The 24,473-nt window shown below is 37.8% G+C and overlaps 1 protein-coding gene and 1 non-coding gene across 2 annotated transcripts in view; one reads left to right on the forward strand and one right to left on the reverse strand.

Annotated features, from left to right (window-relative positions):
• LOC107288957 (catenin alpha-3) overlaps positions 1 to 24,325 on the reverse strand; it is a 237,381-nt gene extending 213,056 nt beyond the window's left edge. The window contains exon 1 of the mRNA XM_029284460.1: positions 24,169 to 24,325. Within this exon, the coding sequence (XP_029140293.1) occupies positions 24,169 to 24,265 (97 nt within the window). The 5' untranslated portion in view covers positions 24,266 to 24,325. The remainder of the gene's footprint in view (positions 1 to 24,168) is intronic.
• Positions 9,784 to 9,890, forward strand: LOC114922682. Its single transcript, XR_003810459.1, has one exon. It is a non-coding gene; the product is annotated as a U6 spliceosomal RNA (small nuclear RNA).
• Positions 24,326 to 24,473: the final 148 nt, after the last annotated feature.

Consider the following 24,473-nt stretch of genomic DNA (forward strand, 5'->3'; position numbering starts at 1 on the left):
GACTTTGTTGAATGAATTTAAGTAACAAAACAAGATTTTGGATATACTGTATGGGTCCCATTTCTAATTAAGCTAAGCCATACGAGTGATTGGGTTAGGTTCATAAAAGCAGGAGGACATATGTCATACACAAAAGGATGAACATGGATGAGAGTGGGGAAGTACATCTATAGTAGAATTTAAATCTATTTTTTCATTTGAGTCTAGAAACTTTGAGTTTCTAATTTTGACCCTAACTCTATTCATTTGTAAATTTAAGCAAATCCTTTGTACAATATATTGTGTTGTCCTCCTTGCACCTTGTTTCCTTTCTTTTGATTTTTTTTAAAAAAAATCACATTCAGATGCTGTAAACTATAAGTGAATGGGTTTGACATTAACACAAGATCTTAAGTTCAAAAGACAGAATCTGTATAATATTTTTGTTAACTTACTCGTGAGTAAAGATTGTCATATATATGGTGCACCCTGTCGGCCCAAATATGGGAGAGAGGAATCTTTTTGCCTGTATCAGCTCAAACTAGAGCCATCCACAGGCTTAGCAGTCACAACTGCAACATTATATGTGTTTTTCAAAATTTGGATTGCTAACAAAGAATTATGGGAGAACTGGAATAGCCATTTTGAACTTTTTAGTTCTTTTCAACCAGACATACCCATTCTTTGTTATATATATATATATATATATATATATATATATATATATATATATATATATATATATATATATATATATATATATATATATATATATATATATATATATATATATATATTCAAAATTTTGTGGCTGACAAAGAGTTAAAGGGAGACTAGTATAGCTATTTCAAGCTCTTTAGCTCCATCCATATATATAAATTTGTGTGTGTACAGTTGCATTCTGATGCAATGAAGCTTCAGCTAAAGTGATATCACAGGTGTTTATTAGAAAGCCTGGGGACATTGGAATGACATGGCATACATCAAATTGCTGCACAAATAAGCTCTGTGATGACATCATAATGAGTGTGATGTCCTTGCCCCTCCCTCACACAGGCATATTTGTATTTTGATTCTAAAGAGGTGTTTTGGTGCATACAGGATTGTCTGTGGAAGCAAGGCATTTTCATAGGCAAACTCATAGCCTCTGTGTAGTCAAGAAGTCTGCTAGTCAAGGATCTCCCATCACATGAAAAGAGCATCTTTTCTAAGGAATTATCCTTAATAAATGAAAAATTAAAGTCAGTATTAGTAGGCCAACTTTGTCTTTTATTTCTATTCAAACAAATTGAATAGAACTTTTAACTGATTTATTCTGACTTAGATGATTCCTGTTATCTAAAATAGATTTTTTTTCCTATTTACCGAAGCTGATGGCATTAAGAAATCTTTAAATATTCTAGTAGATATCTCAAGAATGGAAAAATATAGATAAGCATAATGGAAAAATACAGATAAGTAAAAAAGTAATGAATCAGGATATTAACACTATACACACATGTACACATATACTGAGAAACAGCTTATTCATGGAAAGGGAAAAAAGTATTATCAAATAAAACTAAAATAAGACAGATTTTTAATGAAGCAAAAAGTGATGCCAGAGAGGACTGATAGATCGGATGACAGAAAAATGTAAAGTGGAAAGATCTTTGGCATAGGAGACAGGAAAAGGAGGCAGCTATGATTTTGAATTACATCTCTGGCTATGTCACATTTTAAGATGATGGGATGGGATGGGATGGGATGGGATGGGATGGGACGGGACGGGACGGGATGGGACGGAACGGAACGGAAGAGAACAGAACAGGACAGAACAGAACAGAATTCTTTATTGGCCAAGTTTGATGGGACACGCAAGGAATTTGTCTCCAGTGCATAAGCTCATAGTGTACATATAAACAGCAAGTAATAGGTCATAGGTCATAGTTACAATCGTTAATCATAAATTACAAACAACAATTGATAAATCATAAGAAACCAATAGGAGAAGATAGTAGGAAAGACAAGAAGATGAGAAAGATGAGAAGATGACAAAGATAATAGCAATACAGCCTACTACATGGGTAAATATCTTTAGGCATAAGACAGTACAGTGATAGTTAGATGTTTAGCAGAATGATGGCACAGGGTAAGGAACTATCTTTATGTCTAGTTGTTTTGTCAGGCAATGCTATATAGTGGCGTCCTGAGGGGAGAGGTTGAAATAGATTATGTGCCTCCTTCCTGGTTCATGCAGTATACAGATCCCCAATGGAAGGCAAACTGGTTGCGATTGTTTTTTCTGCAGTCCTATCTGTTGAAGTCTGTACTTGTCCTATTTGATTTTCTGTGGCAACCCAGACAGTTATTGAAGTTCAAATGACAGACTCAGTAATTCCTCTGCAGAATTGTATCAGCAGATTCCTGGGCAAGGTGAGCTTTCTGAGTTGATGCCTTTGTTGTTCCTTTTTAACTATGGTTCTAATGTCGGTTGTCTATTTCAAGTCCTCGGAGATAACAGAACTAGAAACTTGAAGGTCTCCACTGTTGATACTGTGTTGCCTAATATTGTAAAAGGTGGTAGAATAGGAGAGATTCTTCTAAAATCTGCTATCGTCTCTACACTTTTAAGAGTGTTCAGTTCCAGATTGTTCTGGCTGATCTGGCCACAGGGCCAGTTGATCTACCTCTTGTCTATATGCAGACTCATTGTCTCAAATGAGACCAGTGACTGTTGTGTCATCTGCAAACTTCAGTACTTTAACAGAGGGATCCTTCAAGATGCAGTCATTGGTATACAGAGAGAAGAGTGATGGAAAGAGCACACAGCCCTAGGGGACTCCTGTGCTAATTGTATGGGTGTTCGATGTGATTTTCCCTAGCTTCACCTGCTGCTTCCTATTAGTTAGAAAGCTTATAATCTATCCACAAGTGTAGTCAGCTAAGTCAGTTTAGAGAGGAGGATTTCAGGAATGGATGGTGTTGAATACTGAGCTGAAGTCTACAAAAAGGACCCTTACATAGTTATTTGGGGATATATAACTACAGTACTGTACTACAGAATACAGATCCTACCCTTATGCTACTTTAGTACAGATTAATTTGCAATTACTTGCTTGGGGTTTTCAGAGTGGTAGCCAAGAAATTCCTACCTTCTAGTAAAGGCCCTTCATACAGTGGTGGGATTCAAATACCTGAACAACCAGTTCTATTATGTGATGCAGGCCTGGGCCTCCGATGTCTAGAACAGACTTCCAAAAGTGGCATCATGCACTTCCGGTGGGCCGTTCTAGGCCTGGGAGGCCTCCAAGGCCTAGCCAGTTCTCCAGAAGCCAGCCAGTTCTCCGAATTCAGATAAATTTATCTACCGGTTCTCTCGAACCAGTGTGAACTGGCTGAATCCCACCACTGCCTTCATATAGGTGTAGTTTGGTTGTTCATTCCATGATAACTCAGTCCTCGAATATAGAATGTGACACTCATTCACAAACCCAATCTACTATTTCAGGAGTGCGTCATGCCGAAAACACACCCACCCCATTGCCGGCAATGGAGAAAAAGTTGTGATACGTTGTGACACGTCATGTGATGTTGTGAGTTTGACACCCCTGTACTATTTAATGCTGAAATTACCAAGAGCTAAATATTCAATTTGAACCAACTCGTGGATGTACATAAAAATATACATAAACTCCCCAAATAATCTCACCCACGAACAGTAACTTTATTTAGAATGCCAATTGCAAATTGTATACATTGTTTTATTTGTGCACAAGTAATTCTCTTCCTCCTGAAACAAGCAAACCTTAACAAAGAGAAGGCTCATGGGTGACATAATAACTGTCTTCCAATATATGAAAAGCTATCACAGGGAATAGACATTGATTTATTCCACCTGAGGGCAGGATAAGAAGCAATGGATGAAAGCTCCTGACAGTGAGACTGAGAACTATTAGTCAATGGAAGAGCTTGGGTCTCAGAGTTGTGGGTGCTACACTGCTGAAATTTTTCAAGAAAACAACTATTTGTTCAAGATGGAATAAGGACTCTTGCCCTCGGCAGGGAATTAGACTAGAAGATCTCCAAGGTCCCTTCCAGCTCTATGATTCTATGTTTTTGCTAATAGGACTCAATAGGATATAGATAGCCCTCAGTTACTTACAGTAATTGGGAGCAGAATTTTCATTGCTAAACAATGCAGTCACAAAATGTGGTATCATGTGACTGTGCTACTTAGCAACGGCAGCTCTGGAAGTCCCCATTAACCGTTAGCAGGAAACATGTGAGTCATTAAGTGAGGACCTCATGTTATTATGACTTATGATTTCCTATCAGATTTCCCATTTACTTTGCTTGTGGGAAACAGCAGAGAAGATCATGATCAAGTGACCACAGGAAGTTGCAGAAATCCAGGCTGGCTGCCAAGCACCCAGATCATGATTACAGGTCCACAGAGGGCACTATGCCAGCTTGAACTCTGAGGACATAACTACCATTTCACCAGTTTGAATAATCACTGAATGTTTGTTAAATGAGGACCAACCATAGATGGATATCTTGAAAAACCTTGTGGATCATTCTGAAATCACAGGTGTATTTTATATGTGTGTATTCTAAAATCACATATTTGTTTTTGTTTTTTTTTAATGGAACACATGCTATATTCCCCATAAAGTTGATCTCTGGTTGAGAAAAGATTATGTTTGATTCCCTTGTACTACCAGGCTACTTGTTCCTTGAGCATGAAGTGAGATGAGCTTTCCCAGGTCCAATTTTTTACATCCTAAATCCCACATGTAGATGGAAATTATTATTCTGACTTTTATCTCTGTAGGTAGCCTTGAATCACAAAACGATAGGAGGGAATTTCTTATATTTCCCTAATAGATTGCATATATTTCCTCTCCTCTGGAATAATGAAAAGCCTTACATGGCATGGGATTGGGTTACTTGAAGGACCTCTTCTTCCCAGTTACATCTATTCATCCCAAAGATCTGGCAAGAGGGGGATGCTTCAGGTCCCGTTAGCCAGGGAGTGTCATCTGGTGAGACATGTGGCACCTGCTCTGTGGAATATCATTGCGATCACCTGGGCCCCATCCTCCTTTGCCCAAACCAGTATTGGGACCCAGAAGGGCCAATGCAATGGCTGTACCAGTGGTGGGATTCAGCCAGTTCGCACCAGTTCGGTAGATCTGGTAGCTATATTTTGCTATATTCGGAGAACTGGATGGCTTCCAGAAGTCCAGTTTAGGCCTCGGAGGCATGGAGGAGGCCTCCCAGGCCTAGAACAGCCCATTGGAAGTGCATGGATGTCACTTTCGGAAGTCCGTTCTAGGCCTCAGAGGCCCAGGCCTGCATCGAATAAGAGAATCGGTTGTTCAGGTATTTGAATTCCACCACTGGGCTGTATAGATTGTTTTGATGAACCGGATAACCTTGCCTGTGAGTTTTATGTATTTTATTATAATATTTAATTTGTTTTTATTCTGGACGTTTTGGTTTTAAATTGTATTGGTTGTAGATTTGTTTTAATTTTCTGTAAACTGAAGAGTCATACATATGAGATGGAGGGTGATATATATTAGAATTAAAAATAAATAAAAGAGGAAGCATTTTAAAAAAAAACAAAACCTGAGGGCTGGATTTGTACATTTAGGAAAAAAAAATCAGATCTACCAAAATTGTTTATTTAGTAAGGAGACATTTTAATTACAAGGGGAAAAAAATAGAACGAACTTTTATACAGAAGAAAAAATTAAAGGGAAGTATCAAAAGCATTTGCAAAAATGTCAAAATAGTCACAGCTGTGTTACCAAAACCCCAACTTGACTTCTTTGCCATCCTCCCCTCTGTAGAAGTTCCCAGGATTTAGTAGCACTTTTCAGTCTTAACTGTCTTTAGCAAAGTGTGCTGTTAGTATTAACTTCTGTAACATTTCAAGTCGTTTGAAATTTTTGAACTATTCGTTTTTTCTGACACTTAATGTTCTACCAAAAATCCCTCTCCACCTTTGATGCTGCGATTTTGATCCCTTATGGCATTTAAAAAATTCCAGTTCCAATGATCTTTTCAAGTTACCAGACCAAAAGCTCTGTTGGTTTAGTTTGTACAGTTCAATTGATGCTTTGCCATTTTTTTTTCCTCAGAAGAGATTCTGATTCATTTCCTTCATCGTTGGAGTTTTGCCTTAACTGCCATGTTTTTCCAGTGGATGCATATGAATCTAGAGAATAGCTAGAAATGTATCCTTTTATATCGACAGCAAACACCTTCTGAGTTCCCACCAACTGTAATCTAATAATTATTTGACTCTCCTCACCATCCTTGCCTGTATTTTAACATTTGGGGCATGGGTTAGAGCAGTGATGGCGAACCTTTTAGAGACCGAGTGCCCAAACTGCAACCCAAAACCCACTTATTTATTGCCGGGTGCCAGGTGGGCGTGGCCCACTGGGTGGGCGTGGCTGTGGTGGTCATCGCAGACTGGGTGAGTGTGGCCAAGGTGAGCGTGGTCACCTCGATGTTGCTCGTGGGGAGGGACCCCTGTGGGGGCTGGGCAGGATTGGGGGAGATCCAGGGGGTCTCTGGCAGGTGGGGTGGTGGGTAGGAGGCTTGTCCTGCGGGGTGAGGCGAGGCGGGGTGGGGGTGCCATTATCTCAGGGCAAGGCAAGGCAGGGGCCGGGGCAGCTGCTGCCTGATACCATCGGCCCCTGCACACAGAGGCCAGCGAGCGCATGGGGGTCGACAGTGTCCGTCAGCAGCCACAGCCTGCCAGCCCCTCAACTGGCACACTCTGGGGTTCCGCAGCCCGCCACCAGCAGTTCAGAGAAGTGCCCACAGAGAGTTCGCCACCACTGGGTTAGAGCTGAGCTGATCTCTTGTCCTATGATGACTGCTGTCTTGCCATTTCATTGCCCAACTGCTGTCAGGGTAATGGAGAAACCTTAATGATAAGGCATACAAGTTGTTGTCATTCCCCAAAAAGGATTAACAGGCTTGCTTTCGTTTTGGCTTTTTGTTCTCCCTGCATGAGAAAATAATTCCACTTTGATATAAGTGGCCAGGCAAAAGCATTCTTTTTCTAAATCTGGCTGTCAGTCTGAACTATCTACCATTACCCAGTTGGCTATAATATCAAGGTGAATGCCGATTTGCCTCTTCTCCTCTTCTCTACAATCACTGTATTTCTTCTTCAGTGTAGGCAGGATAAATCTCCTCATGCAGGCATGTGTCATTGCCTTCCCTGCATAACTCCTATTTGGTGTCAACATTCTGGCTATGTTTGCAAATACTGGGATATTGGCATATTGGACCCACTATGTTATAAGAAGACGCAAAATGCTTTATGATTAATCACAGTGTACCTTATATGGCTGAGTGGTTTTCATTAGCTCTATTCAACTAAATCTCAAGAAATCGTATTTTTAAAAAAGCAGAATGATTTACACGTAAAATGGCTACTGTATATCTCATTTATAGCACAAAATACATCTTCCCAGTGCCCGGCCTTGGGCGTAATGAATTAGTGGTTAAGCATCTTTAGTGATTGCCCTTCTAAACAGAGAAGTATGGTGGCCTAGTGGTGAAGATGCTCATCTCCCACTCAGAAGATTGAGAGCAAAATCCTAGGTAGACGTTTCTTTCCTAGGGCACAAAGAAAAAAAATCTGCTGTGAACTCCACATGGCATCAGGAAGGGAATCTGGCTAGTAAACACTCAGCTCTTTCCAGTTGCCTCGACTCTACCCCTAATAGGGATTACAGGGTTGTAAAAAAGGAAGTGATTGCCCTTCTAAAGGCAATTCTATAAACTTAAGTAAGATCCTAAATGGTTTAGATACCATTTTTTGCTAGGGATCAAAACATTCCCTCTGTCTCAACCTAATCTGTCAAACTGAGTTGCTGGCATTTCCTTTCAAATAGCAAACCCTTCATATCACATCACATTAAATCACAATCTGCTTTCAGAACTTCCTCAGAGTCACCCAATCCACTTGTTGCCATTAGCCATTTTTATAGAGGATGAGGTTGAAAGGCCTATTCTGAATTTGTACAGAGTTTTGCAGCACGGGCATCATGGCAATGTGTCATGCTCAGTTATGTGTTCACACTTTGATTACACACTCCTACCCCCACAAGCCTTCTAGTACAGCTGTATAGCACTTATTCATCCATGTTTACCAAAGTGTTTTACTTAACGCCTCAGCTTTTCATCAACAATTTACTTTCAACAAATCATCAGACACAAACTGCAAAAAAACCAAAGAAGCAGTGAATGATGATTTTAATCAGTGTTCCAAGCCTTAGAAAGGTCAGCATGTACAAATAGATATATATTGTGTTCTACCTGAATGGGATTTAAACAGAAAAATGGCAATATTAATCTGATTTCTATTGGGGAACTTTACTCAATCTGATGCCCTATGTACCATTTAGATTTTAACTACAAATTTCCCAGAAAGCATCAACAGAAGATGGGCTGGCTGAGGAAGATGGGATTTGATACTGAGCACCTTGGAGGACATCAGGATGAGGATTGGCACAAGGCAATTGTTCATTGTCAGCATAGGTACCTGAGAGACCAAGTATCTGAAACTGCTATAATTATTCTAACCTACTCCAATAATTATGATTTAAACAAAAACACAATTGACTCAAAATCTTCATCAATGACTTAGATGAGGGAATTGAAGGGGAACTCATCAAATTTGCAGATGATACCAAACTGGCAGGAGTAGCCAACACCCCAGAAGACAAACTCAGGATCCAAAAAGATCTTGACAAACTTGAAGAATAGGCCCTATCCATCAAAATGAGTTTCAGCAGGGGGCTGGACTAGAAGACCTCCAAGATCCCTTCCAGCTCTATTCTATTCAAAATATACAACCCCCAAAGTTATACACACACACACACACACACACACACACAATTATATAGATTGTTTATAATTTGTTCTTTATCCTTTTGATAATTTCTAAATAGTTTCACCGATCAGTTATTATTAATCATCTTATTTTCATTAGTTCTACCATATCTTCTAATAAAATCAGTTGCCTCTTTAAAAAAAATCTCATTATGGACTAAAGCAATGCTTAAACATCAGTCTCACTGTACTACCAAGTGGACTTAATTTTATTTGATTCTGCTTGATTTTTTTTAACTTTATTTTTTAATTGTTTACTTCTTTGATGGAATGTTATCTTCCAAAACAATTCCCATTGTGTCATCTTGAACACTGATATAAAATAATTATCTTAGTTAACACAAATGACTTTAAAGACTTCCTGCAGTATATAATAAAATTAAGAAATAAATCTGTCTTACTGAAAGATTTCAGAGTACACTTTTAGGCTAGAAAACAATACAATACCATTGATCTCAATAGCAGACATTTTGAAGACTTGGTTTAGCTACTCTATTAGCACTCACCTGCAGACTGGTTTTTTAGACAACAGTAATATAGATGTCAGATTTATTCACTTATTTGATGAAAGAAAGAAGCAATATGTAACCATTAATGTAAAACAGTTTTTGAACCATCTTATTTTGGCTGGAAGGTTTTTCAATAACTAAAGGATAATGAGAAAAAGAATGGTTTTGTTTCCATCCTGCCTTCAGCCTTCACGATGAAAGTATTCACAAATGACTTGGTTTTCATTCAAGGCTATCTAAAACACTTTCAAAAAGGAGATTGCTGGAGACAGATCTTGGTAATGGTGGCTTCTACCTGGGAAACCACACACCAGCATTAAGACAATAAATGGTTCTCTATAATTTAGAATTCTTGTCACAGAGTGTCAGATCAGAATCTTACATCCGAGTGCTCGCTTCGGCAGCACATATACTAAAATTGGAACGATACAGAGAAGATTAGCATGGCCCCTGCTCAAGGATGACACGCATATTTTTAAGGAATTTATATTATGTTAAGGATTGATTTGATTAAGGGAGTTTGTTACAAGGAGTTTTATTTTGAATAGAGTTTATATAATGAGAATTTATAAAATTAGTTAAAGATTGTTAAATAATTGATTGGATATATGGGATATAATTTGTAAGACGAATGTGATGTTGACGTTATAATAGTGGCAAAATTATTGTTGTTTAAATTTTAGAAATGATGGGTAGATTATATTTAGAGAAAGTTTGAAAGTGATAAATATTTTTTAGCTTATGAGTAAATTTTATAATGTTTATTATAATTAAGGATATTATTATGTTTAAGTCTTGAAGAAATGGTAAAGATTTCCGCATATTTGTAAGATTAATTTTAAGTGTGATTTGGGGAAGATGGATAGATTATTATTAGTCATATGCTTAGAGTTTTATTTGATTGTTTTTTAATGTTTAGAGTTAAAGGATGTTTATATTTGTTTGTCTTAAATTTGGGTACTTATATTTTGACTTGGGATGAGGTGTTTGTAACCCTGTAATCAATTCTGGGAAGTCTGGGGGGGATTGGGAGTGGGTGAGTGGGTAGAAATAGATATAAAATAATCAGGTGTACTGATGCTAAACTTTTGAGACGCTCGGCCGGCACCTTAGGTGCAGACGAGCTGTTATTGATATTAATGTATGCCTGTATTTGTATATTTGTTTTTTTGAAAATTAATAAAAATTTGTTTGGAAAAAAAAAAAAAGAATCTTACATCCGTTGAAGAACGTCCTTTGTTGTGAAAGCACATTTCAATTCTATGCCAAAAGTCCAACATTTTGACTCCTTTTCTTTCCTTTAGCCTAATATAGCTCTTATACACTCTCAGCATTTTCACAGATTTTTTTTCATTCCCACCTTTGAGTGGAATCCCAGGATTTCAACAATAACCAAAGGAAATTAATTGCTCATATCTGAATAGGGTCATTTTTGTGCATGTAAGTTAACAATATTTTTTTTTAAAAAAAAGTATAATAGAAACATTTGTTTTTATTCTGCACAATGGTGTATTAAGATGAGCGTGCCACCCTTCCCCCAGCCCTCTATTCTACACCCCAACACCACCACTACCATGTTGGAAGCAGGGGAGCCTTGCATTTCCTTCCATCTTCAAGGAGCATCCTCTCAAAAGATTCCTGTCCAGCTGAGAAGTTACAGCAGCGGTTCCCAACCTTTTCTATACCCCACACCCCTAGAATGCTTCTGATATATTCTTGCACCCCTTACAAAAGTTCAAAATAACGGCAACAAACTATGCATATACACACTATAATTTTGAAAACCCAAGTTTTCGCACCACTTGGAATATCGTCTCGCATCCCCATGGGGTGCGAACATCCCTGGTTGGGAATCCCTGCCTTACAGTGTGCAAGTGCCATTTCACAGTAGCAAAAGCCTTTCAGAAGGAAATGCAGGGGAACTTTCATGCATAACGAACCCTGCACCACTGCATTATATTGTATATAGAATAAAATACTTGGTTTTTGTAGGAAGGGATAGTGCCTCAAATGGTTATGCTCCATCTTACTTGCTTTGTGAATCTGTAATGTATACTGGAATCACTACTGCAACCTTCTCCCCTATTAAATGCCAGCAGCTTGGAGAGAGTTGGTTGTAAAAGACTTCACTCCTTGTTAGATTTGCTACGAAGTTTATTTCCCTAGAAAGAGCACAGAAGAGACAAACAGAAAATACCGTAGCAGCTGTCATTTGAAGAAGTTATTTATAATCTGCTCAGGCCCAGGCAAAGCTATCGTTCCACTGTCCTAGAAGAAGAATCTGCAATAGTTTCATTGTGAAATGATATGGCTATCTTCAGCGTAAAGTGGCTCATTTCCTGGAATGTGGGATGAATGCTACAGCAATGCACACTTCTTCAAAATTTTATCCATACATTTGTTCAAACGTATTTTAGACTCAATGAATAACAAAATAACAGAGTTGGAAGGGACCTTGGAGGTCTTCTAGTCCAATCCCCTGCACAAACAGGAGACCCTATACAATTCCAGACAAATAGGTGTCCAGTCTCTTCTTAAAAGCCTCCAGTGATGGAACACCCACAACTTCTGAAGGCAAGCTCTTCCCCTGGTTAATTGTTCTCACTGTTAGGAAATTTCTCCTTAGTTCTAGGTTGCTTCTCTCCTTGATTAGTTTCCATCCATTGTCTCTTGTCCTTCCTTCAGGTGCTTTGGAAAATAAGTTGACCCCCTCATGTGGTAGATAGGCAGATACAACCAAGCAGCCTAAGTTTAACTAAGGGTTTCTAAAGAATATAGACTTTATACAAATCCTAGATGTCACCATATATGGGAATGACTTAAGAAGAGACACATTCTGGACAACTGACATGTAAAAGATTTTTCAGCCCCACAAAAAGAGAGAAAGTGTGAGAAACCTTTTAGAAGGATCCTTCCCTACTTTTCTGAAGAGTAAAAAGAAAGGAGAGGAGAAATACTTTCAATCTTGCAATATTCTGTTCAAGCAGAGGTGGGCAACTATGGTCCCTATGCTGGCTCAAGAGGTCCGGAAGCTGAAGTCCACAAGTCATGAAGGGGCCATAGCTGCCCATCCCTGTGTTAATGTCATCTTACAATAAACATAGAACTGGCATTCATTATTGTGTTTTTGCCTGGACTACTTCAAGAGACTAAAAGACAAGCTTTATCACATAAACGTACAATTAAAAAGGTAGGGACAGAGGAACAATTTCTATATCTCTTCTTGCTTAAAAAAATGAAATAATGGATATATAATTGTACTATTCTTATATGTTTGTTATGTATGCCCCTTGAATGGAATTTTTCAGTATATGTATATGTGTGAGCTAAAAATTGCATTGTGTTCTAAGCAGCCTGCAGTTCAAAAAATTATACTACAGTATTAGCCTGGAATCTACAAATCAGTTCATTTTAAAATGTGGCCCAAAGAAACTTTCTGTCAGGCCTGCCCCAGCTTAGGTCCCTAGGAAAGAAAGATCCTCAACTCCATTTGGTTGAAGGGATAGGTTCTTTTACTATGATTAAGTGATTGCAGCAAAAAAGAAGTTAGATCTGAATGTTCCCATGCAAAGGTTACACTTTTCCCCTTTTCCTGGCCCTCCCCCATTGACCAGTCCATCAGTGTCCAATGGCCATCCACTTAGATGTTTTGGGAACAGCTTGGATATTTGGCACCACTCGATGCAATTTTGCATTCCATTCCCAGACCAGGTGTCCTTGATGTCCTGGTGTATTCTGGTTCTGGCACCTCTGGTTTCCATCACGCCTGCCACCCCTCTCCTGCCATTTATCTTGACATATCCATTCCCATCCTTACTACTCTGCATTCCATTGTCCCCTTTTTCCCCCTTGCATTTTATGGCAGGATGCCAGTAAAACGTAAAGCTGAAGATGACAGATCTGACACGTTCCCCCTAACTATTCTATTCCACAGTTAGCATGGTAACATGAAATTGAACCAAGGGTGAAACCATAATCAGATCTGAATTTTAGAAATACACAATGGATTATGGAAACCTTGTCCGATTTTCCTACACAACTATCAGGCGGCGCATCAGCTTAACCTTGTCTGTTTACCTGGGGCTTAAAAGCAATCATTTCCCCACTGCTAAACCCTGAGTTTTCTGAGACAAAAAGGACAGTTTTAATTAGTAACTGTAGGAAAGCATGGAGAAGAAAATATAGTTCTAGCTAGAACATCAGTGTAGGATCAAGGTGGCTGTTTTCCAACTAGCCTGCTGAGAAAGTTAAGACTGTGAAGAAAGGGGATAATGATCTGTGGTTATCTGTTCTCTCGATCTCCTCACTTATGATACTCTCATGTTTTCATATAGGTAGTTTTTGGCTTACAACTGTTTGTTCAGCAGTTCGAAATTATGACAGTGCTGAAGGCACAACCCACTGCCTGAAGTTACAGCTGCTGCAGCATGCTATGGTCATGAGAACAAAATTTGGGTGCTTGGCAATGTGCCTGCCTTTACAATCAACTTCAGGGATACTGTAGTGCCTCCCAATTTCCCCCCATGCCACCCCGCTGGGTCCCCACAGGCCTTGGGTGTGCTTCTTACCCTGCTGTATCCCCAACCCTCCCCCCATCCCTCCCTCACAGCTCATTCACTTACTTTTTCCGTATAGCTCCTTTGGATAATTGCCGCTCTGCCATGCAACTTTCCTATTTGGAGTCCATGTGGTGCCATCCTGGAAGCAGACCCCAGTAGCAGGCACCATTTTGGGAGCAGCTACAATTAATTGTAGGCACTCTGAAGTGTTGCCTACTTCTGGGATGCTACCATGCAGCTCCGTACTGTATCGGGAAGCTGAGGGGCAGATCAGCCAACTCTGCTTCCTAAATACATGGCAGAACAGCTGCTTCCCAAAGGAGATCTACAAGAAAACATAGGTGACTGAGACATGATGGAAGGTGGGTGGACCTTGCATGGAACCATCCCCCTCCCACCCACCCCCACCAGTCCACAAAGCTGGAAAGGTTGGGGACTGCTATTCTAAAGTATTTTTTTCTAATCAATGTCCAATATTTGAAAAGCTTCCTCCACAGCAACTCTCTCTTTGGACATAAATATCTACATTAATCTGCAAATTCACTTGATGTCCTGAAATCCTGACCTTAGCATCTCAATATCCTCAAATGTTATATACCAGTGATATTTGATTTATTTAATTATATGCCATTAAAAGAATCAATAATTTTCAACTTTCCTTTGTATGGTCTTTTTATTTGGTGTTTTCATAACAGTCATATATTTCAAGGGCAGCTATTTTATAAACCCAATCCCCATGTAAGAAAAAAAAAGCAATAGAGTTCATTACTATGGTATCTGCTTATTTGCAAATGTATGCAATGACCAGGAAAGATCACAAAGACATGGAAAGCAGCTTTAGTCTTCAAAATTGACAACATGCCCCTTGAGTCATCATAAAGTTTATTCTTGCGAGAAAGCAGCAACGACAATAAAATGGTCCCTTTCCCCTCATCCTCTGTTGCAAATTTGTTTTGTACGGCCCTTACCCAGCCAAAAATAATAAATATAAAGCAACTGATAATAAATTCAAGCAACTGATTTCTACCTGCTTTCAAAGGTCATTAAACAAATACCTTCAGCTTGTAAATGAAAGATTATTTGTAAATGTATTGTTGGAAATGAAGTGTGCAACAATATATTTGCATGATCTTTACTGGAAGAAGTCAAAGCAATTGTTTTAATAGAACATGATGACAGCATTTAAATTAACTAACGTAAGCTGAATCCCTTAAAAAAAGTGAAAGAAGATGCACAGAAATAAAAGCAGTCCGAAGTATTGGAAAAGGGGTTCTTCAAAATTTGATCCGAGTGGAGATTATTTAAAACTAAGCTAAAACTAGTTTTAAGTTTGCCGTTTTGCATTAAGACCAGGAAAAAAAATATATCTCTGAAAATTACTGCTGGTTATAACCAATTTTTGTAAAAACAAAAAACAAACAAACAAAAACCTCTGGACAAGGACAGGATTGAATAATCTTGAGAAAAATAGGAAAGTAACACTCAAATGCAGCAATTAAAGGTCTCAAGTGACACAATTATTCATATTTCCAGCACATATAACATTCTTCTATTTTTAAATGAAAATCAGTCCAAAAATAGAATGACTCTTTAACTAGAATAGTTGTGCACTAGTCTTTGGACACGATGCTATAACAGTATACAAGTATACAAGTGTTTCAATGACTAAAGGACATGGGGCAAACTTTACTCTTAGTGCTATAGAAAATATACTGGATGTTGATTTCTTTTCTTTTCTTTTTTTTCCAAATCTCTGCAGGCAAAAAAATTCAGAGGAAATTTTCCATGCCGCCAATGAAAACGAGAATTTCCCACTTTCAGTTGGCTTGTAAAACACCCTACAGTGTCAAACGTATGGCTGAATTTTCACACCTAAAATGCACATCTTTCATCCTGACTTCTGGATAATTAGCAAGCAGACTCCCACAATGTATTCTATTTCATACAGTCTCATTCTTCCAACCAAGTACATTCAGTACCTGTTACCCCATTGAAAGATGGTATATGACTCGTGCAAGAATTGACAGTTCATGCTCACCAGAAATCATAGAAACTAAGACCATCAACTATTGTTGGATTGGGAATTATTCAAGATTCCACATGCTCCCAAGGCCGTTGTTTTGTTGATAACAGAAGATAATCTTCAATATTTTGTGATTGAATTTTTCGGATATCTCAGGGATTGACTCAGTAGAGACACAGTGACAAAACCAAAGGGTGAACGTCAGAGCAGTAGAGCATCACCACCTTGAATTGTACCTAGAAGCACATTGGTAGCCAACTCAGCTCACAGAGCAATGATGTATTGTGCATTGCTTGAGAGATGCACATCACAAATCGTGCCACCTCATTTTGCAATAGCTACAGCTTTTGAATGCGTTTCTGAATGCTCTATGTCAGGGGTCTTCAAACTTGGCCCTTTTATGACTCGTGGACTTCAACTCCCAGAATTCCTCAGCCAGCGTGCTTGGCTGAGGAATTCTGGGAGTTGAAATCTACGAGTCATAAAAGGGCCAAGTTTGAAGACCTTTGCTCTATGTACAGTGCATGACAGTAACCCACTGAGGAAGTAAGCAGGGCATGAGAGACAGACAGCAGAGCCTCCTGGTTCAAGACTGAGCACAAATGGCACACAGGAATTTTAAAAAATTCAAGACAGAAACCCAGAGAAGGAAATATTAAAAAGGCAGGAAAAAAATATTTTTCCTCAAAAAGGATTTTTAAAACCAAAAACCAAACCTGGCATCATCTGTTTACCCCAAGCAGGAACCAGCCCTATAGAAATGCAGATGTAAGACCATCAGGAAGGTGGGAGCCAGGAACTCAAGAAGACAAAGAACCTCTTAAGAGTCATTAGCCCCATCCCCAGGGAAGCAGATGACTTTTGGGACATAATAGGACTAACCCATTACCATCAAGTAATACCAGAGAGGCACACCTGGGCTCAGGTCAGAATACGTGACACAGGAAATATCCTCAAAGTTCATGCCACAGGAACAGGAAGACTTCCAAACAAAAAGCTAGAGAGGGTATAAAATGCTACTGGCCATGTGCTCAGTCTCTTCTTCTCTCCTCTGCTCTTTCCTGAAGAACCATCTTTCTGCTTCTGCAATAAACTGTAACCATCTTCCCAAAGCAGTCGCCATGTTGCTTATTTAATAATAATAATAATGGATTTAGGAAGCACTCCAAAAATAAATAAATAAATAAACAAACAAACAAACAAACACTAATCCCTGGAATTTGATCTAAATATACATTGAGTTAATGTTCATCTGGATTCAATTCAAGACTAAATAACCATGGACGAACTTTTTGTTGCTGCTGAATTGTATTTAATGAACGGACGTTAAAGTCCATTTTCGATCCATTTAGCTCTATAAATCTAATGCTACTTCAAGACAAATGTTTTAAATACTTTTCCCCATATTTATCTGGAAAGGAGGTTTTGAAGCAGAGCAACTATATTCTGTAACAGCTTTGTCCGAAGACTCTTTTTTTCTGCTATGTATTCGATATGGATTATGATTGATATATAAGTTTTGGTGTCTTTTTTGTATAGCTTGGCATTTTTGGTGCAGGCGTTGTTATTATATTATTATTGTTATACTAGGGATGGTGAGATTGTTTGATGGGCGGCATTTCTTCTTTCAAGAGCTGGGCATCGGAATTTCATTTTAATGTGTGCCATTGTGCCTATAGGTAAATGACAATAAAGGTTACTTTACCTTACCTTACCTTACCTTATCTTGTCCTGTCCTGTCCTATCTTATCTAAACAATCACACAAGAGATGGTATGGTTAACATATATTGTGGCTGAAAGATAGCTGGATATGAGATTCATACTGCTGATAATTCTTCTGGAGTAAAGAGAGATCTTGAGATCACCCTCATGTATTCTGAACAGCTGGACATTTTTGTCAGTTGACTGCAGAGACTGAGGTTTTTGAAATTGCTTCTGATCAGCTGGGAATTGCAGGTTCCATCCTGCCTTGACCCATCAATGTAACTTTTTTTTAAGGACTCTGAGTTCAACCTAGCCTCACTGTTTTAATCACCCTGGATTTCATTTCCTTTTTATTACCTCTTTTTAAGATTGAAAAGCCTTCAATCTTGCAAACTTTTTATTTGCTGGATGAGCCCCTTTTTAATCTATTTACAAAAAAAAGAAAAATATGTGTTTCCAGTTTTGTATTTTTTTTTATTTTTGTAATATGCAGCAAAAGAATGATTACATGTTGTCTTTGGAAAGTTTTTGAATGTGAAGAATTTGGATGAAATTGATTTAAAGAAAGATGTGGAAGTTAAATAAAAAATATCCTCTCCTGTGGAAAAGAATTTATGTGTTTATAAGTTGCTGATAAGAAGGCTTTGAAGCTTAACTACTAAAAAGCACCAGATGGCTAAGTTACAGAAAATTTACAATCTGTAGACTGAAGAATGGTGTGAAGTATTTAACTCTATATTGCAACCAAAAAGAACTGGATAGATCAAGCCTCTTAGAATAAAATTGAAAATGATATTCTGGAGGATCCTAGACTTGTAATCTACAAGTAATAGATGAAAATATTGGATTTAAACATGAAGCTGGAGGACTATTTAGAACAGAACAGAACAGAACAGAACAGAACAGATCTGGAAGGGACTTTGGAGGTCTTCTAGTCCAGCCCCTGCTCAAGCAGGAGAAACTATACCAACTCAGACAGGTGATTGTCTAGTCTCTTCTTAAAAATTTCCAGTGATAGAGCACCCACGATTTAAAAAAACAACAGAGATATACTAGTAAGATATCAAAAGAATGATTCATATTTATTTAAATTGAAACATAAAAGATTTACTGGGAAGACTAGATTGAATCTGTCAATGGACTTTGATAAAGAGGACAAGAATGCTGAGAGAAGAAATAAAGGTACAAGAAAAAACACTATATATGAGATTTAAAGATTGCTGGAAAAATGAAAAAAAAAGAAAAATTGATTTGTTTGATTATAGTTAAATAATAGATTGTCACTTGTGGTAATATTTTGACTGATTGATTGTAAAAGTTTAGTTTTCAATATCTATGATGTCACTTTTGGTATATACAGTAAGGAGTTGTTATAATAATGCATCCCTGGCTTTGGTGATGTTTAATGTCTATTTTGACTGCATAATTTTTGCCTTGGAAATGTTTAATTGGGATTGGTTTTTAAAATTTATGTTAGTACCTTTGATATACAAATAAGAAATAATTCTTATTTCTGGAAACATTTAATATTTTTTTTAATTTTGCAATGTTCAATTATAATTGAGATTGGATTTACTTATTAGAGAAAGTCATTGGCGGATTAGGTTTTAAAGAGAAGTGGGGATATATATTTGTTAATTAATTTTGATATCTTTTACTTGAATCTTTGCTGGCTAATAAGCTGAGCAGAGGATTCAAAAATGAGTTTATAGAAAATGAGGCAAAATATGGAATGAAGCTATATCTGGTTGTATTTTAAGAGACAATGCTAAATTGATAATGTTGAATATACCGTACTTGCGGGGGAAGTTTCCTTTTGTTATGGTTAGTCTACTAAAATAAAATAAAATAATAAAAAATAAAATAAGACTGACTGACTTACTGCATAACAGGCACAAACAACGAGATCCACATTTGAAGATTTCAATTACAGTAACTATTTATTGCTCATGCCTAAGCACAGGAATTTTCTCAGACTGACCATTTGCTCATGGGTTATACTAGATAAGATTCAACTGCATTATCCTCTTGTTCCCAGTAAGGATTCCAGACTAATTCCCCATTTGATTACTCCCTCTTTCTTAGCCAATCTCTCTCCAACAGAGGAACTATATGGCAGTCTTCAGCATTTAAATATTCTCATATAGAAAACGGAATTATTATGCCAGAAGCAGCACTATTACCAATGGGTTAAAACTACACAAAGGAGGGTCAGCTATGCAACAGGAATGACTTCTTAACTGTATGTGCTATTAGCCATGTGTTAGGCCAGGGTTCCTCAACCTTGGCAACTTTCAGACTTATGGACTTTAACTCCCAGAATTCCTCAGCCAGCAAAGCTGGCTGAAAAATTCTGGGAATTGAAGTCCACAAGTCTTAAAGTTGCCAAGGTAGGAGACCTCTGTGTTAGGCGATCACATGAACTCCAGACAAAGACTGAATGTGATTAGCTTTCAGATTGGACAAGATGGCATCAAAGAGACTTTCGGACTCTTTAGTTCTGTCGTATGATTCTGATGGTGTTGGAGTTATGGAATCATTGAATAATAACTCCAACACCATCAGAATCATACGACAGAACTAAAGAGGTTACAAACGAATGGCAATTCCTCCATTTCGCCAGACTAGGACTTGCATTTCAGATTGCTTGCATCCCTGCTTACATTGTTTAGGAATCTTCTTGAAATAATGTAGAATCATATCGCATTTACAGATCTGGGGTCTTTCGGGTTTGATTTAAATCCCTCATTTTTGCAGGAAGAAATTTCAATGCCAGAACCTCTTCAGAAAGATTTTGTACCAGGGACTATTCTAAACACATATACTTTTTTTTTGTCAACCGTATCTTTCTTTATATTCCTCTATAGCAGGCATGTCAAACTCGCGATGTCACATGATGCTGCACAACGTATTGCGACTTTTTCCCCATTGCCAGCAATGGGGTGGGCACAGTTTCAGTATGATGCATCTGGCCTGTGGGCCGGCAGTTTGACATGCCTGCTCTATAGCTTGCACCTTAAATCAACCTTTCCCTATTGTCACTAGTAAAATTATTTATTCTTCTTTCGAAGCCTTTTACCCTGTTTTTCATTTGCTAAGGCTCTCAACAAGCCCCTGCAATGCTCACATGAGTGGGACTGAGTGTGTGCATACACACACTAGCTCAGGGGTAGGCAACCTCGGCTCTGAGTATGTGCATGCACACACTAGCTCAGGGGTAGGCAACCTCGGCTCAGGGGTAGGCAACCTCTGGGAGTTGAAGTCCATGAGTCATAAAAGAGCCGAGGTTGCCTACCCCTGCACTAGCTAGTCACTCAAGCGGCCCAGTTGCAAATAGGCCAATGACCAGTAGTGGGCCACGGCCCACAGGTTGGGGACTCCTGTTCTAGACAACTCCGATAAAACCATGAGAAATAGGAGGCACAAATATTTATGTCCTTGGCAGTTCTTTTCTCAACTCACCCAAAAAATGACAAAGATGACATATGAGCAAAAGGGCCCTGATGCATATCGGATTTACACAGATTCCCTAAGCATGGGTCAGTAATTCTAGAGGGAAAAGGAAGATATTTTATTCCCAAATGCTTTCTCTTGTTTCAGACGAATTCAATTTTCTAGATATTTATCCATGTTTCATTTCCTACTTTGTAATTCTGACACCTTATTAGAAAAGCAATCTGATCAAGGAGAAGAACTAAAATTGAAGGCATATTTGCATTGTCAGTTGCCTCATTAGAAATCCAGAGTACTAAACATTTTTTGAAGGCATGATAATGATTTCTTCTGCTAGCCCGTAAATACAATTTCTGCCTATGTTTTCCTGCTCTGATTTCAAAACAGCATTTTCCAGTTTGAGCTGACTCAATTACAGCTGTTTGATTTGCCTGCTGCACTTAACTTTGATCTAGTGCAGTGTTTTTCAACTTTGGCAACTTTAAGATGTGTGGATTTCGATTCCCAGAATTTTGAGAGCTGAAGTCCAAGAATGAAACATGCTGCTTTAGAGAAACTCTGCACTTTGGCTGGCTATGTGCACAGTGGCAGGAGAGCCCCCTATCCTGATAAGATGGTCACCAATATCCACTCTGTAATAACTGCTGCAGCTACGTATCTACTGCACATTAGTTATGTCACAGTAGGACTGCGGTTATAGCATTTGCCTGATATGCAGAAAGTCACTGGTTCAAAACTTAGCAATTTTTTTTTAAAAAAAACTCCTCTTAAGGTACTCATTCCCTGCTGGCTTGTATTTTTTTAAAAAAATGTCCACTAGTGCATCATTGAAACACTGAACTTCCTTCCTTCCTTCCTTCCTTCCTTCCTTCCTTCCTTCCTTCCTTCCTTCCTTCCTTCCTTCCTTCCTTCCTTCCTTTCTTCCTTCCTTCCTTCCTTCTTCTCCCAGATAGCCAAATAAGTTCCACAAAGTCATCTCAGAGAAACAATAAAATGATGTATTAGGGAAACATGTCTATTGAGTTTTTTTGTTCATTTAAGCAGTAAAATGGATAACTTAGGGAAATAAAAATAGTAACTAAAAAAAGTCTGCTGTGTTTTGGCCAATGATATTCTATATCCAGGCAAATGTTTTAATCACTATGCAACTGAGAGATATTCGCAACAATGACAGAAACAGACATTTATCATTGGTGTTTCTTCATTTTTCCAATAGTGTGCAAATGTAATAGGTCTGGTTTAAAATCTACATGTTTTTTTAACATTTAACATTTTAACATTTTCTCTAGCCTCGTATGTATTTTTGACAAAAAAAAATTGCTTTAGGACACGTCCACCAAAGATGATATACATGCCTGGTTTTTGCTTAAATTTCCAACAATTACTAGACATTTTTGCTAATCTTGCAGGTGGTAAATGCCATCTATAAAACATTTTATATAAATTTTCTTTATAAGTAGCTGCCCTTGTTATTTTATAGTTTCTTTCCCACAAGTTTTGCCATTTTTCTCATTCTACATTATGCCCAAATTTTTTTTGCTCAAGTTATCATTGTTTCTTTGACCTGTTCATCTTCCATTTTCAAGCTTAACAAAAATTTATAGAGTTTCTTAATCAGTTTTTCATCTGATGACAATAGTATCTGGTCAAACACTGTTTGATCTTTATAAAAACCAAGAAGTTTTAGAATCTTTTTCGTATCTCATTTGCATTTGCAAGTGTGGCCGCCATGATAGCTCAATGCCCTATTCTTCAAGTTCTTGTTTAATTTGTAATTTCCCTTCAGTAGTCAAAATGTCTCATATGTCACAGGTTTCTCATAGTTGATTAAATTTGGGTGCACAAACACTTCCATTGTTGAGATCCATCCTGGTATTTTCATATAAATTTTCATTTTTATCTTTTCCCATGTCAAAAGCAAGGCATTTCTTATATAGTGATTCTGAAAGTTTTTATGGATTTATTCTTTCCAATACCATAGACAAGTGTGCCATCCAAGTTGTAAGTCATGTCCTTCTAGATATAGTAATCTTTTATGTCTAAGGGTTATCCATTCTTTTAACCATTTTAATGCATCTGCTTGATAGTATAGAACCCAGTCTGATAGCCCAAATCCTCCATTTTCTTTTGCTTCTTGTAACAATTTCTATCTTATTCTGGCTTTTTCCCCTTGCCAGTTAAATCTCAAAATCAATGCATTTAACTCATAAAAAAAAATCTCTAATTTTATGCGTATTGTTTAAAATAAAAAAAGTAGTTTTGGTAAAATATTCATTTTCACCGTCGCTATTCTTCCCAACATCGATAGTTGTAAATTATTTTCCACTGATAAATAAGTCCAATAAATGAAATTAATCAAATGGGTCACAATATGGGCACATGGAGATATTCTAACGTTAGTGTTCCAGTGCCCGTCACATATGAGACCTTGGTTAAATTCAACATCAATGCCCAAGTTGGCTAAATTGTCATTTTTACTTTCTGAGATGGTCTTGAATGCTATGGGTTTCCTTCTGAACTTTGCTGCTAATGGATATTATTTGAAGTATGCCAAAACTTTTAATGTATCATATGGCTAAATAACTCTTTCAGAGCATATTTACAATTATGTGCAATTAATAATTACTTTTATCTTAAAATCCAAGTGTGAATTAGACACACCAGTTAGCTTCCCCCCCCCCCCCACTTAAGATACATAAAACTTCTCAAACTTACTTGGGATTGCTACTGATTTTTATTAAAAGACATCCCACAGTATGTTAGATGTTTCAAGGCATGCTGTGTTTCCTCTAGTAGAGGACAGGTGAAAAGAGCAAAGAGTTTCTGCTATCTTTTTGTGAGTTCCTTTGGGTACCAGAAGCAATTGCATTCTCCTGACTTCAGACTCACTTTCCTTCACACCAATTTCACACCTGGCTAGGTACTAGAAGGTGGATGATACATCTTAGCTTCCTAAGAAATTGTGCCATCTCTCAAATAATTAAGAAAAAGAAGGTATTTCAAAGGGAAAAGAAGAAATTGAAAGAGGCACACCTGATACTCCAAGAAAGTCATCAATGCTTGTAATGTCATCCACAGCTTCTGTCAGTACACGTATGTGATTCTCCCAGGTGGCTTTATACATTTCCATGTTGCTTTTTATTACCTGGCTTTTGGGCTTGGCCGCAAAAGCTACCGCAGCATTGATAACCTATGGAAAAATAAACAGACTGACATGTTGAAAAGATCCTAGAATCAAACAGAAAAGCACTTGATTGTAATCAAAGCACCGTCTATAAAAGAAGTACACTATTATGCACATTGATTAAGGAAAAATATACACATTGAAACAATTTTAA

Source organism: Protobothrops mucrosquamatus, unplaced genomic scaffold (genome assembly GCF_001527695.2).
Source record: "Protobothrops mucrosquamatus isolate PMUCROS unplaced genomic scaffold, P.Mucros_1.0 scaffold612, whole genome shotgun sequence".
In the NCBI taxonomy this organism is placed as follows: Eukaryota; Metazoa; Chordata; class Lepidosauria; order Squamata; family Viperidae; genus Protobothrops; species Protobothrops mucrosquamatus.